This window comes from Chiloscyllium plagiosum, chromosome 9 (assembly GCF_004010195.1).
Source record: "Chiloscyllium plagiosum isolate BGI_BamShark_2017 chromosome 9, ASM401019v2, whole genome shotgun sequence".
NCBI lineage: Eukaryota > Metazoa > Chordata > Chondrichthyes > Orectolobiformes > Hemiscylliidae > Chiloscyllium > Chiloscyllium plagiosum.
In genome coordinates this window covers 59,236,556-59,255,050 of record NC_057718.1, presented here as the reverse complement: position 1 = coordinate 59,255,050, position 18,495 = coordinate 59,236,556, and the positions used below count along the sequence as shown (strand labels likewise).

The 18,495-nt window shown below is 41.4% G+C and overlaps 1 protein-coding gene across 6 annotated transcripts in view; it reads left to right on the top strand.

The window, feature by feature from the left end:
• LOC122552887 (serine/threonine-protein kinase VRK2-like) overlaps positions 1-18,495 on the top strand; it is a 115,325-nt gene that overhangs the window by 1,794 nt on the left and 95,036 nt on the right. For 3 of the 6 annotated variants that reach the window (XM_043696037.1, XM_043696032.1, XM_043696036.1), the window contains exons 2-4: positions 2,609-2,612; positions 11,723-11,863; positions 17,924-17,979. In XM_043696037.1, coding sequence (XP_043551972.1) covers positions 11,728-11,863; positions 17,924-17,979 — 192 coding nt within the window. In that variant the 5' untranslated portion in view covers positions 2,609-2,612; positions 11,723-11,727. Of the gene's footprint in view, positions 1-2,608; positions 2,613-9,008; positions 9,111-11,722; positions 11,864-17,923; positions 17,980-18,495 lie in introns of those variants that run through there. The other 3 variants (XM_043696033.1, XM_043696034.1, XM_043696035.1) reach the window with 3 other exon arrangements.

Sequence of the window (18,495 nt, the reverse complement as noted above, 5' to 3'; positions counted from 1 at the left end):
AAACAGAAAAACATGAGGGGCAACTGTTTTTCAGAGGGTGGTTTATGTGTGGAATGAACTTTCTGAGGAAAAATTACAATGTTTAAAAGGTATTTTGATAAGTACGTGAATAGGAAAGGTTCGGAGGGATGTGGGCCAGGAGCGAATAGGTGGGACTACTTTAGTTTGGGATTATGTCTGGCGTGGTGTGAATGTATCGAAGGATCTGTTTCTGTGCTTTATGACTCAATGACTCCTAAAATGAGGAGTGGGCAGTGTCAGTGCTTATTAATTGTACCTTTATTTTGACTTGACATTATGTGAGACTACCAATCTCCTATGTGACCCTGAAATGCTTTAAGTATTGATTGGAAAGCATCTGGTGAAACAGATATTGATATTGTACAGGTAGATTCAGAAATTTCAGGTCCTGGTGCTGCTCCTGACTTGGGATCCTGATCTTAACCAAAGCACAATGAGCCCACTAGAGGCCTGGGCCCTCGTTTGTGGGCCCTCATGTTCCTTTCCTTAACCTGGGTCCTGGCCTAATCTAGTATGCTGACAATATGTATGTTAATGAAATGGTGATGTATACAATGATGAAACTCTGAAATCAGCATCCCATACGGTTGAGAATCTGAGAAGTGAGGATGGATTAATTGGATTTGAGAGATGTAATACAAAGATCAGTATTTCTAATATGTCAAAGTTCTTATTCAAACTTTGCAGTGTCAGGCAGTAGTCACCCTTAGATAAGGCAGAGGCAGAAATGCAGGAGACTCTGACAAAAGGACAGTGTTGTCAAAAAAGGCAGCCTCTACAGTGCCTATACCCAAACTTCATGGTATGTAGAACGTATGAGGATACATTAATTAAGGGTTGTTGTTGCATCTCTGACAAGCACAATTGCTAGTAATTTATAGTCTTGTGATAATCAAGCTGACAATTTCACAAAGTTTTACCAAATGGTAAGTATCATATTTAATCATCAAACTGATCAGTTTGTTTTTCTTTTATTACTGTTTCCTGGGGGGAATGAAGAAAAGAAACTTCAACTGGGTTTCTTTATAAACTCCAAAATAATTTTTTTATTAGGAACAAACTTATTCCTTGCAAAACTGATTAGCAGCTAACCTATGAAGTAGAATTAAACTATATTCCCTTAGATCTACATGCACACCTGTCCAAGGCAAGACAGTATAGCTCTGTAAAGATAGCATGGATTTTGGGGAAATAAAGGCAAAAGAAAAACCCTGTCCAGCTTCAAATTCACATGCTAAAATGGTTGACTTTCAATAATTCCTTCGATTTCCTGTCAACAAGATCCAGTTGCTGCGAGTCACAGAATGATCTTCAGGCCAGATTTCAGATTCAGATGGGTACTGGCTAGAAACCCTGATATTTAAATTTATCAGCTTTCACAATAAAACTTCACTCAGAGAGAGAGTGAGCTGCTGCTTCCACTTTAACATCTGCTTTCTGTCGCAGCTGATTTTCCAGCTGAAAACACACAGCAACTTCACCCTGTTAGGCCATGGACATAGATGGAAGGCTCCTCCGTGTCTCTTTGTCCACAATTAAGCAGTCAAACCTATCTCTTCACTCTTCTTAAAACCCTAAATTTTCAGAGAAAGATTCCAATAGTTTGATTTTCCTTTAGACAGCAGTTATCTTTGATCTTCTGACTGTTTGCTTCAATGTAATCATATGGTAAAGCCTCTTTAATCCAGAACCGACCAAATAGTTCCATATTCCAGTTTTCTCACAGACCATAAGTATGTATGTATTCCTCTCATTGTATGCATGGAACCAAATCAATTCATCAAGTCAGTTCAAACAACCCATCTCTGTTTTTCTTGCTTCAAATGATCAATTCATTTGCCATTTTGGCATTTAAGCAAAAGCAATGTTGGTCACTATCGATCAGAGCTGTTGACTATGTGTGTTGGCTAATTAGCCTGGAATTTCTGTTTGATCAAACGGGTTTTCTCAGTTCAATTCAGCCAAAGATGACATAACCAATGCCATACCTCTGAGCATTCTTGGGTTCAGTGCAACTCAGGTTTCTGCATTTTTCTTTTGTGTGCTCATATTTAAAACTATATTGCACAAAAGAACAGGTGGCGCCAACAAAAGTGGCCAAGCACAGGCCAGCGCAACCAACCAGGTGGCTGCCAAGGTGGCAGGTTTTAAGGAAGGTGGCAAAAAGCATTTAAAAAAAAAATCAGAATTTAAAGCTAGCAGAAACCACATAAAGCTTGACACCAATACCCCAGCACCCAAAGAAAGCATTCTGGAGACTGCAATGCAGTGCTCAAAAGAAAATAGTCCCAAAACATGTCATCAGAAACCAAGGGGAAAGAATCCCCAGCTCCCAGTATCATGAGCATTGTCACAGCATGACGTTGCATCCAGCACAGTGTCACCCAATCAAATTGAAATGAAAAAGATGCCAAGAGGATTCTGCTTGGGATTTCTGACAGGCTGCGATACTGTGGCATGGTGACTCAGTGGTTATCACTCCTGCCTAACAGCATCTGGGACACTGGTTCGATTCCAATCTTAGGTAACTGATGTATGGCGTTTACACGTTCTCCCCTTTGTCTGGATTTCCTCCAACAGTCCAAAGTTGTGCAGTTAGGTTGATTTGGCTGTGGTAAATGCGGAGTTACAGGGATAGGGTGGGGGTCTGGGTCTGGGTGGGATGCTCATTGGATTATCAGTGCATTAATATTGGCCAAATGGCCTCTTTCTGCAATGTGGTATTCTATATTTCTATGATTGGTCAGGCTAGAATTTCATTGAGGGATTGGGCATGTGGCAGTCTGTGTGATGGGCATTTGGAGGAATACTTCTGCTTGAATCAGTGATTTGTTTTTGAGGTTGTTTTTGTTGTATGATTGTGACTGGCAGACAAATAGCAGAGCTTTAACCCACAGTCTGCTTGTTGCTTCTGTGTGTTTATACAGCGGGGGTTTCCAATGTGGTGCCAGGGGTTTCCATTGTGGAGGCAGCCATTATACAGTTATTTAAATAGATTAAGCTCCGCAGAAGGCCAACGTCTCTTCATATGCAGATGTTTTTTAGTTGAAAGTGGTATTTCTTCAGTACGATGCACCATGTTCTAAATTGTATTGTATTGCTGATCTTAGTCAGTCAAAAAATTCTGGTAGATTTTTGGAAACAACACAGCTATTTCTGAGAGAATGGGGAAGAAAAGGGAAGTTCCTTTTTGATATGTACTGTGACATTTGCCTACTAAAGCAAGAAATGTGATTTACAGTCAACTTATGACATTCACATACAGAAGTGAGTAATGTATTTGTCACAGTGCTTTCTTTGCACATAGCTTTTATGTAAATGCAGCTCAGTAAAATAAGTGGATATTTGGCATATCAGCAATAAATGTAAGTAATCATTAAATCTATACATTTATAGCAAAATGTTATGTGCTGCCTGGTCTGTGACAGTTTCAATATTATTCATTAACATCATGCAAGACTGTGGACTATGTGGTCTGTAAATGCAGGATACTAATGACAGTGATGGGGGTTGTTCAGTGCCAGCAGTTTGTTTGTGGTAGTTTTTTTGGTAACATTTGACTTTGCAATATGTGTTTTTGTTGTTATCGTTTCAATTTTATTTGAATAATTCCTGTTGGGAAACTTTCAAAATATATTCCATACTGAATCTCTTTCTGAAGAGCAGAAAAAGAGAGGTGAAAGAATTCTTATTAGCTTTGAAGGCCCCCATTGAACCCCAGACTCTTCTCAGCAGCAATAATAGGGTAGCAACTTGTAACTGTTCTGGTTTCCTCAACAAACCAAAACACTATCTCATGATTCTGCCACTGTGCGTGGAAACATTTTTTAGATTAGATTAGATTTCCTACAGTGTGGAAATAGGCCCTTCGGCTCAACAAATCCACACTGACCCACCGAAGAGTATCCCACTCAGACCCATTTCCATCTGACTAATGCACCTAACACTAAGGCCAGTTTAGCACGGCCAATTCACCGGACCTGCACATATTTGGACTGTGGGAGAAAACTGGAGCACCCAGAGGAAACCCACACAGACACTTAGGCAGTCGCCCGAGGCTGGAATTGAACCTGGGACCCTGGTGCTGTGAGGCGGCAGTGCTAACCACTGAGCCACTGTGCCACCCCTTGCTCTTGATTTGCTCCATATCTCTTCTCATTTGAAAAGGAGATGGTAAGGTAAAGCTGCATCCATTTTCTCTTAATGAGTGTTTGAACTTTAGCTTGCTTCATTGATCTTTGTTTCATTAATTTCTTCCTGTTGCAACTCAGATTTACATACCAGTGTGTCTCTGCCTCTTGCTATACTTTCTCATAGTCTGCTACATTCACCTCAATGTCACTTCTGATTAGCTTGCTTCATTGATCTTTGTTTCATTAATTTCTTCCCGTTGCAACTCAGATTTACATACCAGTGTGTCTCTGCCTCTTGCTATACGTTCTCATAGTCTGCTACATTCACCTCAATGTCACTTCTGACGCCATGTTTTGTGTGTATCGCACAGCATTGTGTTCGACATGAGGTCTTTGATGAAGTGAAGATATCGCCCCAGAGGGTGTGTGCACCTCATGGTAGAGGTCACATAATCATAGCAAGATTTGTCCATGATTGCATTTCAATCTGAAATATTGCCAATTCTGGCTGAACATACTGTGGCAGACATGACAGTTCGCAAGCTAGTGGCACGGTGCAAATAGGTTCCAAGGATAAGCAGATTGCTTGAATAGGCTTAGACAGCAGATTAACATGGGGGAGGCATTTTCTAACAGATGAGACCAAACAGTAGATAAAAACCATTATCCTTGCCTCCAAACATTTTCATCAGTACCTACTGAGAAAAACTGACAGCTAACTCTGACCACAAGCCAGTTCTAAGGATTTTCTTCAAGCCACTACTATCTGCTCCAAAGCATCTGCAAAGATTGTTATTCCAATTACCAAGATGTCATCTGTGACATAGATGCAAGGCAAGCTGATGCATATTGTAGACATGCTGTCAAGAGAAGTCCTCCAGATGAAAGTGGAGGATGTTACAACACAGCGTGAAATCAACATGAAGGAGCAGCTTAGTATACCTTGGAAATCAAGAGCAGAGATATTGAATTTAACAGACAAGTACTTGTTTCAATCAAGCAGACTGTCCAATGGGATGCAAATCTCCAACTGTTGCTAAAAGTAGCAATAAAAGGATGGCCAGAGAGCATCGCATAGACACTTCCTGCTGGATGAGCACATCAGGCATAAAGAGATTAATTCAAAGCCCAATATGGCATATTGTACAAAGGAAGTAGAATAATTATCAGGAAGGAATTGAGGGGAGAGATGCAGATCCATGTAAGCCAGTGGAGAATTGAATCACGTTTGACGAAAGCAAGCAATGTATTCTATTGGCCGAACATGAGCAATCAAATCAATGGCCACATCAGTCAATGCAGGTCTTGTAATGAGTATCAAATTAAGCAAGTTAGAGACTATTGAAGACACATGACATCGCAATCAGTTTATGAATGAAATTGGAAGTGGATCTTTTAAGCTCACAGGAACTGATTATCCTGTCACATTCGACTACAATTCTGAGGTAGACCGTTGGCTTCAATGACTACTGCTCAATGCCGGGAAGCACTCTTCAGTTGTGGCATTCCTGACTGCAATATGTAACAGTGACCCTCAGTTCATGAGTGAAGAATTTAGTTACTGCATAAGCAACTCGGAAATTTAATAACATACAACATACTCTCAGTCAAATGTGTAGTGATTGTAACAAGGTCAGCTAGGTAGACCTCATAGAAAATGTGTTTCCTGATTGGGACTGTTGACCTGGTCCAATTCGGGAACTCTGGCTGAAAGATAAGAACAGGAGTGTCAGGCATCCTGTTCACTGAGAGCTGGATAAGTGTCAAGGACTCTCCACGTGTTAATAAAGTGTGACTTGGTGACAGGATACTGGCGTCTGGGGTTATTTCAAAATGGCCAGGCTGAGGTGGCAGCAAAAATCGCAAAGAATTATAAGGAAATAAAGCAAATCCCTTGCATTTGATTGTAATCTTTCAGTGGAGAAACACACCTAATGAAGCCATTCAAAATAGATCAGTACAAAGACTAATATCACGCTGAATCCAAACTACTCTTCCAGCAACAAAAATCTACTGAAGCCAGAAGTAGTAACAAAAGCGAACAACAAAACAAAGCAAATGACAAGACTGATAAATCATTGTCAGAGTTTAGCATTGAAGAGCCAGTCAAGATACAACCATTCAGTTCAAGTTACAACTTGTGACCTGCATAGAGCAATTGTCATTCCAATCGTATTCAGTAGAAATGAGTGACCAGATATACTACACTGAAATTGCAGGCATGGAAATCCAACTGGGGAGGTTAGTCCTTAATTTGAGGCAGCAGATCAGGATGAGGTGAATCCACCAGCTGCACTGGTTACACATCAGCAGTGGGTGTCACAATAACAGTGAATGATCCAGGAATGACATTACCTTGGGAAACAACATCACCCACCCGAACAGCCATGACAACAGCATGCACATTTCATTATGAAACCAGCATGATTGAAGGCTTATGTGTGCAACATGTGTGCATAGATAGGCAGTAGTAATGAACTGCCAGTGCATAGAACTGTCATCTATATATTTAATAACTTGGAAGACTTTAAAAATACATAAACAAGAAAAACAAAGCATCAATTATGTATAAAATGGGGAATGTTGTATTGAAATACAAGGTGACCCCCATATCAGCGGAATCGTTTCCGCGGTTTCAGTTATGCACAGATTACCGCGCCCTGAACATATTACAGGGAACCAGGGACCAGGAGGCTGTCAGGAAGGTACGTTTCTCAATGAAATGAATGTGTTCGCTCCTATCCGTGGTAGGTCCAGGAATGTATCTCCTATAGATGCGGGGGTCTACTGTATATAAATGTCGTCCCTAGTCTGCCATAAACTTGTGACCTCTCACCATGAGCCATTGTTGCTGTAGACTGATATCTTCACTTCAATAAAGATCTTCTGTTGATCACTGCTGCATTTTAGACATGACACCCTACCTGCTGGGCAGTTTACTTTGTGTCTCTCTCTTCCATTCGACGTGTAATCTGGGTTCTATCATTTCTTCCTCAAGTGTATTGGAGGAGTGAGCAACAATAAGTTCAAGGTTCACCTCCAGGTGACAAGTAGCCTTGCAGCAGCCTGCTCAAGTGTGAATTAGTGATCGTAACAATTCTACGCCAATGCACTTGTTTGCAGGCTTTCAGAATGGCTTCAAAAATTAATGACAACACCTTTTGGATGCAATGGATTAAAACATATATTTTGAAAGCTTTTAAATACAACATTTGCTTTGAGCTGCTAAGATACTGGTTCACGAACCTCAAGATAACTAGCAAATAGTTTTGTGTATTAATATAAAATGAATTTCTGTATTTGTAGATGGGATTTTTGAAGCAATGAATTGGCATTGTGATTAAAGCGTGCTGTTTTTCTGTGAAGAACTGATTTTTCCGTTGTTTTAATCATGCCTCACCAAGTTAATACATGGAATATGTAGACCCTTTTAAAAGCGATTGGAAAAGTATTAAGGCCTTAAGTGAATGACAAAGAGCTTCCTTTGAGGTGATGCACAGATTAGAGACTTGAAACTTATGTAAAGACAAACCAACTTGTTCATTGGCTTTGAATTGTGGGTTTGGGGGAGAAGTAAAGAACCTTTTGAAAGAAATAATTAACAAATGATGAGATACTGGGGCTAGTGAACAAGCAAATTATTATCAACATAATTGGGAAAAGTCTGTTTCTCCAAATACACATTCACTGCCTGTAACCTTTGAACTACATTTTGGTACTGTCCTGAGTGACCTATCAAATACTTGGCAGTTTCTCCCTATTGCTGGGCAGAATTGAACATTGCCGCCTAGCAACCCCGAGATTTATCTGGTCCATCAATGTTATCAGTCAAAGATTGCTGGTTTGTTCAGTACAAAAATGGATACAAGTAAAGAACTTCATCAAACCGTACACTTCTAATGATGAGTCTGACCAACCAGTGGAAATTCAGATATTCATTAAATTCATGGGGGAACAACCAATACATTTAGAATAATTGTATTGCATTGCATTCCAATTCAAGTCAATGATTTTTGGAAAAATATGTTCCAGCTTCATTATTTGGTAAATCTTTACACCATGGAGTCAACATAAAAAAGGAGTCAATGTTAATCTGACCATGTTTTTCCTTTTTCTGGGCTATGGAATTCAGATTCAGCCTGATTTTTTTTATTGAATGGCAAAATGTGGTCACATGCCACTCATGCTGGAGATAACTGACTCTTAGCGAGTTTTGAGAAGATTTGTAGCTCACGTTGAGGTTCTGGATGTAGGTTTGCTCTCTGAGCTGGAAGGTTCATTTTCAATGAACCTTGCAGCTCAGCGAGCAAACCTACATCCATATCTGACTCTGTTGACTGAGATCTGGTAACTTTATGTGCTGACTTCCTCTTTCCTGATGGCAGTTTGAATCTGGCTGCAGTGTCAAGGGGATCTCCAGCCATCCAGCAGTTATCATGTCAGTGAATAGAATAAATTTGGAAGCTAGAAGCATTGAATTCCCCCATTTCTAAATTCGATTTCAAATACTGAAAAATAATTATAGTGGATTGTGATAGAAGCAGAATTGTTGATTTGTAATTATGAAGTGAATGCACTTTAAAACAATCCCATCACATTCAACCACATAATTTTTTTAAAGGAGTTTTACAATGCGATCAGCAGTGTAAAAGTGAGTTTGCCAGCTCACTGAATGATTTGGAGATCTCTGATATGGAGTAGGTTGTGGGGAGGGACAAGTCAATATTGTCCCCTGTGGTGGAGCATAGACTTATTGTCAGCAACTGCAACTCCAAATTGTTCTGATGCATTCCCAAAGTTGCTGTCAGACCGTCAACGGTATTTCATTTTTTTAAAATCATTTTTGGTTTGTAGCTGTGAACTGTGAGCTGAGAGCTGAAGATCACCTTTGGACTGCAAACAGCAGCTTATGTTGACCAAAGCATAAGAACAAACAAGCTGAATTTTGCATTTAAGGTCAGACCTGTAAGTTAATTACAGACTGATTCTTATTAAAAAGTGCTTTATAGACACTTATGCTCAAGCAGATGGCAGATGTTGAATATCAACTCGGACCTTGTGTGGAGACTGTTAGTCAAGCAGAGAGAGGCCAGAGTTTGAACTGGGCCTGGTTGTGTTTAGGCCAGAAGGATTCTGTTTGTGAACAGAGGTTTGATTGCTGCCAGGTTGTCCTCTTATTATCAATTTATTGAAAATGTGGAGAATAGAATCTCTGTTATAAGAATTAAATGAATATTCCTCGGAGCCTTCCGGAAGAGGTTTGCATGCATTAGTGTCGTCCGAATCCAAGCAAGTATAATTCTATGTGTTGGTGATGTTATGGATCGTGGAGTCCTTTTGAGTGAACTGGCCAGTTATATCTCATTTATTTTTCCTTTAGATTTGTCCCTTAACTATGAGAAAGTGAGGGCTGCAGATGTTGGAGATCAGAGTCGAGAGTGTGGTGCTGGAAAAGCAGTTCAGGCAGCATCCGAGGAGCAGGAGAATCGATGTTTTGGGCAAAAGTCCTTCATCAGGAATGAGGCTTGTGGGCCAGGGGGGCCGAGAGATAAATGGGAGGGGGTTGGGGTTGGGGGGAAGGAAACTAAGAAAGCGATAGGTGGATGAAGGTGAGGGCGAGGGTGATAGATAGGGGTGGGGGGTGAAGCAGATAGATGGGAAAGGTGATGGACAGATCAGGAGGGCGGTGCCGAGTTGGAGGCTTGGTACTGGGATAATGTGGTGGGAGGGAAAATGAGGAAGCGGTTGAGATCCACATTTATCCTGTGTGGTTGCAGGGTCGAAAGTTTTCTTCCTCCAGGCATCGGGTGGTAACGGTTTGATGGTGAAGGAGGCCAAGGACCTGCATGTCATTGGGTGGGAGGGGGAGTTAAAGTGTTCAGCCACAAGGCGGTGGGGTTGGTGTGGGTGACTCAAAGATGCTCTCTGAAACGATCCGCAAGAAGGCGTCCTGTCTCCCCAATGTAGAGGAGACCACACCAGGTGCAACAGATACAGTAGATGACATCGGTGGAGGTACAGGTAAATTTCTGATGGATGTGGAAGGATCCTTTGGGGCCTTGCCCAGAGGTGAGAGGAGTGGTGTGGGCGTAGGTTTTGCACTTCCTGCAGTGGCAGGGGAACATGCCCGGAGTGGACGAGAGAGTCACAGAGGAAATGGTCTCTCCTTATAGGGGTGGGGAGGGTAATAAATCTCTGGTGGTGTGGTCCGTTTGGAGATGGCAGAAGTGGTGGAGGATGATGTGATGTATGCAGAGATTGATGGGGTGAAAGGTGAGGATCAGGGGGGTTGGGTCCTTGTTGCATTGGGAAGGGTGGGGTTCAAGGGCAGTGGTGTGTGAAATGGAGGAGATGCGCTGGACAGCATCATCAACGATGTGGGAGGGGAAGTTGTGATCTTGGAAGAAGGAGGCTATCTGGGAATTTCTAAGGTGGAATTGGTCATCCTAGGAACAGATGCGGCGGAGGCAGAGGAAGTGGGAATAAGTGATGGCATTTTTACAGGAGGTAGGTTGGGAGGAGGTATAGTCTAGGTAGCTGTGGAATTTGATGGGTTTGTAGAAGATGTCTGTGGTTAGTCGGTCGCTGGAGACAGTGATGGAGAGGTCCAGAAAGGGGAGGGAGGTTGCCGAGATGGTCCAGGTGAATTTGAGGTCAGGGTCGAAGGTGTTGGTAAAGTTGATGAACTGTTCAACCTCCTCATGGGAGCATGAAGTGGCGATGATATAATCATCGATAAGCAGAGGAACAGGTGGGGGCTGGTGTCGGTGTAACTGTGGAAGATGGACTGTTCCACATATCTGACAAGCAGGCAGGCATAGCTGGGTCCCATGTGGGTGCCCATGGCTACCCCTTTGGTTTGGAGGAAGGGAGGAAGTGGGAGGATTTGAAGGAGAAGTTGTTGAGGGTGAGAACCAGTTCAGCCAGACAGATGAGTGTCAGTGGAAAGGTACTGGTTGGGACGGCGTGAGGGCAAGAAATGGAAGGCTTGGAGACCTTCGCCGTGGTGGAAAGATGTATACAGGGAGGTGTAGTCTAGGTAGCTAGGTAGCTTAACTACTTCTGATTGTCTCTATCTTTGTGTGAGACTGGAGGCTAGAAGGAAAAATCTTAGACATTAATTGGATTATTTGTTGAATTTTGCTCTGCTAAAATTACTGTATTACTAATAAATTGTGAAATCTTTTTTAGCTATATAGCCAGTGTGCATCATAGTTTTGATTATTCACAAAGTCTGGTACTGGTTATTCAAAAAACTCTGGTTAGGAACCATTGGAGTCAATTTTGAGGGTTATTTGAATATTTTAATTTTATTATTTTGTGAATATGGGGATAGGGAGGCTGATATGATTTGGCTGTCTGTGTTGTAACACTAACTCTTGTAACCATCTCAAAAGTTGATCTATTTTTATATATAGTATATATCTTACATATATGAGACCACCATATATCGCATGAGCTTGATCAGTTACATTGATAAAAGAAGGCATAACATTCTGTGGAAAAAGAAACTGTAGTTTGTTTTATGCATTTGTAAACATGAATAAAACATGTCTTCCTTTTGTTAGGTCTGATGCCACCCAAAGGCAACATGAGAAAGAAGCTTCCTGATCCTCTCCCTGAGGGCTTTATCCTTGTGGATTTTGAAAAGAAACACTGGAAACTTGGGAAAGTTATTGGTAATGGTGGATTTGGGCTGATACACTTGGGTAAGAAGGCTGATAAAGCCTAAGCTTTTAAAGGTGGTTTAGTTAGAATGAATAATTACTGGATTAGGCAAAGGTTGTTTTGCACAAAAAACCACTACAGGACATAAGGTCCAAACGCGAAGATATTTCTAACTTACTAACGTAGATCAACATGTTTTTTTTTAAAAAAAACCTTAACACACCCAATATTATAGTAATTCTGTTATTTATTTTTATGTGAATCAAGTTATCATATTCACATCTCATTCTCTTACTGAAAACAATAGAAGTAGGAATATGAAGACAAGTCTTTTGCCCAGTGCACAGTGCATTTTTCTTGGTTTCTATTTATTCCATTACAGAATATAGACATCACTGGCTAGGGCCAGCATTATTGCTCATTCCGAGTTGTCCTTGAGAAGGTGGTGGTGAGCCAGCTTCTTGAGCTGATTTCTTGACTTGTTGGATGCAATAATAATGTTATCAGGAAATTGGTCCAGAAGTTTGACCCAATAATAGTGAATGGACGGTGGTATAATTCCAAGTCAGGCTGGTGTGTAGCTTGGAAGATAACTTGCAGGTGGTGGTGTTCCCATGCATATGCTGCCCTTGGTTTTTCGAACTGGTGGAGTTCACCAGTTAGGCAGGTGGTCTGGCTGTGAAGCCTTGGTGGACCACTGCGGTGCATTCTTGTAGATGGTACACACTGCTGCCACTGTGTAACAGGTGAAAGAACTAGGATTATTTAAGGTGGTGGATGTGGCACCAATCAAGTGGGCTGTTTTCCCTACCAGTAAATATTAACATGCCTTCGGTGTTTGATAATTCCCGAGTGCATCATTTGAAATCAAATAGTGTGATTTTGGGATGAATCTTGATTCACAGGCTAAGTGATTGTGATCTATAAGGCACATTCAAACTGTTCATAGTTGTTAAATTTGTATATGCAGTTATTATAGGCAACAAAATGCAGCTTCCTACAGGTTATAAAAGAAGCAAAAATAAATAAATTTTAGTGCATATTTCCAAACTTTTTCCCAAGTGCTTTCCTCGCCCCTTCCATTTCAACGAGCATGCTACTCTTCCTCTGATCATTATTCTGGCTGTCTGTGCCCATTCCTTCAATGTGACCCCTGTGCCCACTGCTTCTGGTGACCCCATGGACACTCCTCCAGAATGATCTCTGTGCAGATTCTGATATGGCGATCAACTCTGTGGAAAAACAAGGTATGAGGAGTACGAATAGGGGAGATGATAAAGATATAGTCAAAGGTGTAAATGTAGCAACTTTGGAGAAATAAGGCAGTGAAATTAAGTTATTTAAAAAAATATATAAATTGTGAGCTAGTGACCTGCCAATCTGTGAAGGTTTCTTTGAAAACATTTCCCAATTCAACAGTCTCTACAATGTGGAAGGCCGGAGGGAGTAGCTGTTTGGGATCAAGTTTCTATTCATGCCACTTGCCATCTTGATTTACATCATTGTCTCTTCGCTTCAGAGGGTTAAAAAAAAAACAGGAACTTCCTTTCTGACAGCCTCCACCTAATTGGCTGTTGTTCTTGTGTATTGAGCATTGAGATCCTGGAGCTGGAGATGAAGGGCTTTTGCCCGAAACGTCGATTTCGCTGCTCCTTGGATGCTGCCTGAACTGCTGTGCTCTTCCAGCACCACTAATCCAGAATCTGGTTTCCAGCATCTGCAGTCATTGCTTTTACCTATCAAGAAAAGCTACATCACCCCATCTACATTGGTAAAATATCATTTGCAAATACTTCAAAGCTTGACAGACTCAGGCTGCCCCACACCTCCCGCACACACACATACCGTGTGATGAAACTCAGGACTGGACTGGGTAATTTAATCAGGATTTATGCTTTAAACAATGATGACAGAGTAGCTCCATCAGTAATATTACATATGAAACAAATTACACTTCACCAAGATAGCTAGATCAGCCATCTCCCAGGTTGAGCTGCCCTGGTACCCAAACTCTTACCCCTGCCACTCTAGGCAAACTCTCACCTTTTTTGCTTGATGTCTCACTTACCTGTAAACTCAGACCCAGCCACCCAACATCTCAAACCAATCATGAACTCCCAAACCTCCCCACACCCCTGAGGGAATTCCTGAACCCACATGCGTATCCCTTCCACTATTCCTTAGTATAACATGGTGCCTGGACTGGGACCAGAGCAGAACAAGCTTCCAACCTAATGTCCCAATCCGGTCAATGCCTGACATTAACGGGACAGGGAACAAGACATGGCTGAGGAGGGAGGAGAATGAGGAAAAGAGGAGGAATCATGGAGAGATGTAGGGATAGAGAGGGATGATGGATATGAGACAGAGGGGTGATTGGGGAGAAAGAGAGGAGGAACAGGGTGGGAGATAGGGAAAAGGGGTGTTAGAGGAGATGTAGGAACAAAGGGAAGGTGGAGAGAGAGAGAAAGAGAGTTAGTGAGGGCAGTTGAAAGATGTGCAGAGATGGAGAATGGAGATGGGTTGAGGGAGGAGAAGGGGATGTGGAGGAGGGAGACGGGGCTGAGGAGTGATGGTAGGAGGATGGGGTGGAGAGACAAGAGAGTGGGGAAAGAGAATAGGGGATGACTGTGATATGCAAGTCCCTCTTCTTGACAGACAGAATCTTACCCCTGCCACTCTTGCACTGTACATCCACTGTGCCTGTTTAAATTTTCAACAAAGTAGGTCGCATTCATTCGTTGGTTGGAGAAATGCTGAAGTTCTATATTACCAAACAACTATTAGAGCACCATTAGCTGTAAAGTGATGACGAAACACACACTTTGGATGTGAATCATCACAAATGAGTGCAATTAAACACGATTGACCGTAGAGTTTGACCTATGTGGTGGTTGAGCTTCTTCAGTGTCGTTGGAGCTGCATTCATCCAGACCAGTATAGAGCAGTATCATACTTCTGACTTCTGCCTTGTAGTGGTAGACAGGGTTTGTGGAGTCAGGAGGTGAGTTATTTGCAAGATGGCAGAGGCGGCAGCGTAGGAGGTGTTCAGGCTCCCAGCCCATGACCAACTGCATCCTTCTTTTATTTGATTTTATTTTCTTCATTTTAACTTTTGAATCAAATTCACTTATTCTTCTTTCAGTGGCTGCATTGTCTGGAGAGAGGTTGTGGGGAGCTGTTGAGTGGCAAATCCAATCCATTTCTTGTGGCCATGGCAGTTGAGGTTTGAGGAACTGGTCGGGCGTTGATGAATTGGCGTCTGCTCTTTTGCTCTGATGTTTTGGTGGCGTCTGCAACAGTGGTGGAATGAATGGTTTCTCAGTCCATGGGATTTAATTTGGATGATGAAGTGGTTCTTGGAAGTTGAAATGAGTCCAGTCCCAGAGAGTTGGGACAGTCTCCTGGCTCTGGCGGGGGCTGGTGTATCGGCAGCAATTAGGCAGCTTTGGCAGAGGCGGAGTTCTGGGTTCGGTCAGAAGCAGTGGGGGCTGCTTTAGTGTGCTGACTCCTTGGAGTTGCTGCCTCAGGGAATGATTTGGCAGCTGTGGAGTGTGGCAGTTTCCCATTGCCACTTAGGAAATCAAGAAGCCGTGGATGGAATTTGTCCCAACTTTGTATGATTTATTTTTATTGATTTATTCCTATTAAATTAAAATGGCGCAGGCTTATGACGACCTATACACATTTCACAATATTTTCATAAATACATGCAGCAAATTAATAGTACTAACCTCAGAATTCCCAGATTCTGAGTTTTCCTGACCCACAGTATTTATGTAGAATCCCTACAGTGAAGAAAGAGTCCATTTGGCCCATCCAGTTACACTGACCCTACAAAGAGCATCCCACTCCTACCCTATCCCTGTAAACCTGCATTTCCTATGGCTATTCCACCTAACCTGCACATCTTTGGACTGTGGGAGGAATCTGGAGCACCTGGAGAAAACTGACACCGACATAGGGAAAATATATAAACTTTACACAGACATTCACCCGGGGGTAGAATTGAACAGTGCTAACCACTGAGCCTCCATGCTTCCCTTTGCATGGCTGGACTGGTTTAGTTTCATGTCAGTGGTAACTCTACAAATGTTGACAGTAGGGGATACAGTGATTGCAATGTCATTGAATGTCAAGGGATGATAATTAGGTTCTTGCTTGTTAAAAATAATTGTTGCCAGCACTTGCATGGTGTGTACGATACTTGCCAGTTACCAGCAAAAGTCTTCGAGGTACCTTTTTCACAAGTTGCTAAATATGCCAATAATCTGGATAGTATGTACCAGTGAAACTAATAAATGATGTACAGTTTTGTTCATCATTTTCAGTTGCTTAAAATCAGTTTACTTAGGTGTTAGACTGTACACCTGGCAAAATGTTTACTTATTGTATTTAATCACTTTTATTTATATTTGTAAAATGAGAATCAGATTCCCACACTTAACTATATCCCGAATATTTTTCATTGCAAGGCAAAAAACACACAATTCCATTCAAAAACTTTGCCTAAACACACTGCATCATGCGAGGTTTTGCCTTGTGAAGCTCTGCCAAGTAGTTTGAGCAGAAACTTGAACAATAACTTTGTTTTGAAAAGCCAGTGTGAGGAAGTAAGGTTGCTCGCTGAGCTGGAAGGTTCGTTTTCAGACATTTTGTCACCATACTAGGTAACATCATCAGTGAGCCTCCAGTGAGGCACTGGTGTTAATGACCTGCTTTCTATTTATGTGTTTAGGTTTCCTAGGGTCGGTGATGTCATTTCCTGTTCTTTTTCTTGGAGGTCTTTTCCTCTGAAATGATGTCACCAGCCCAAGGAAACCTAAACACACAAATAGAAAGCGGGTCACTAACACCATTGCTTCACTGGAGGTTCACTGATGATGTTACCCAGTATGGTGTTGAAACATCTGAAAACAAACCTTCCAGCTCAGCGAGCAAATTTACATCCAGAACCTCAACCTGAGCTACAAATCTTCTCAAAACTCGCTAAAACAGTGTGATCTTGAGTCTGGAATTTGGTACTGGATTACCAAAGTAGGAAACTACTTTGTTGTCTATAACTTTGGGTTGCCCCTTCTATTTTGGGAGGGATAGGGAACCCCTGAAGAGCATTCATCATTGATTCCCCACGGAGACACCTGAATTTAAGTAATTGAAAAAAATTAATGTTTTGAAAAAAAAATACATACTTAATTGAGAAATAGGGATTCCAAAGAATATAAAGCAGATGGGAGAAATAAGATTAACCAATAACAGAGCAGGCTAGTTGGACTGACTAGCCTACTCCAATTCAGTCCAATTTTGACTCTTAAAGGATAGAACTGAAGCATGTGACATGTCATTCTATTTTTATTTGTACAACTAACCCTATCAGCATGATGCTCAACAGGTATTTTCACTGTAATAACTTGATTAATGTCAAGCTTCTGATCTAATTATGGATGGAATGCTATCTCATCCTTTTACTAAACAGTGCATCAAAAATACTGCTTAATAATTATAAATGGAGAGTTTTTTTTGCTCTGATGCATAGTCATTGCCACATTACCACTAATATCTTGACTGAGATCAACTAATTTTAAATAAAATCAGGGATCTAATTTTATAAGTTCCCTGCACTATTTGGTTACAATCTTGTGATATAATGTAGTGAGGAACCTCCTATTAGCCAATAGTGCCTGCTTCTTGTTGAGTGAGCACACTGGACTGGAACGTGCCTTGCAGTACGTCATTGCAATGCTTTGGCTTCCCAATGTAAAACAGAAAATAGATACTTACAGGCCTGAGTTAGGGAAGTTCTACTGCAGGAACAAGCATTAAAGTAACTGGTCATCAAGTTTCTATTTCACTGTCATTCTTCAGTTGGCAATCCAGTGATGATGTTTTGTTTTGATAATTACTGTTCACTTTTGTTTTGATCTTGTTACCTTTTATTTATAGAGCCATAGAGTTCTACAGCATGGAAGCAGACCTTTCAGTCCACCCTGTCCATGCTGATCAGACATCCTAAACTGATATAGATCCATTTGCAGCATTTGGCCCATATCCCTTTATTTTAAATAATTTATTTTAACTAATCTCTTCCAAATTATTTCTAGCTTCTCCTGCGACAGAAGACAATGTTGGTGATGATGCCATGTATGTCGTTAAAATAGTAAGTACTCTCAGTAATCTTTAAGCTATGATTTGGTTGAAATTATAATCATCAGGAAAAACAGATTTCTATTTTATTTTGGATATTTACTGTAATAAAATGGTCCAGACTCTTACCAGAAGCATTCTAAAACAAAATATCACCCAAAGCCACATAGAGAAATGACTAAAAGCCTATTCAAAGAGAGAGTTTATAATGTCCCAAAGGAGAAAAGAGAGAGAGAGAGAGAGAGAGGCAGAGAAGGAGAGAGAGAGAGAATGAGAGACTATCCCAGAGCTTAGAGCCTCGGTAGCTGGAGTCATGGCCATCAATGATGGAGTGATTGTAATCAGAAGTGCCCAGAATAGGAGGAGTGCACATATCTCAGTGGGTTGTGGGCCTGGGAGAGATTCCAGAGTCGAGAGACATGAGGCCTTGATGGGTTGAGCATTTTAACACCAAAATGTTGCTTGCCCATGAGCCATTGTATGTCTGTGAACCCAGGAGTGATGGATGAATGGGACCAAATGCAAGTTA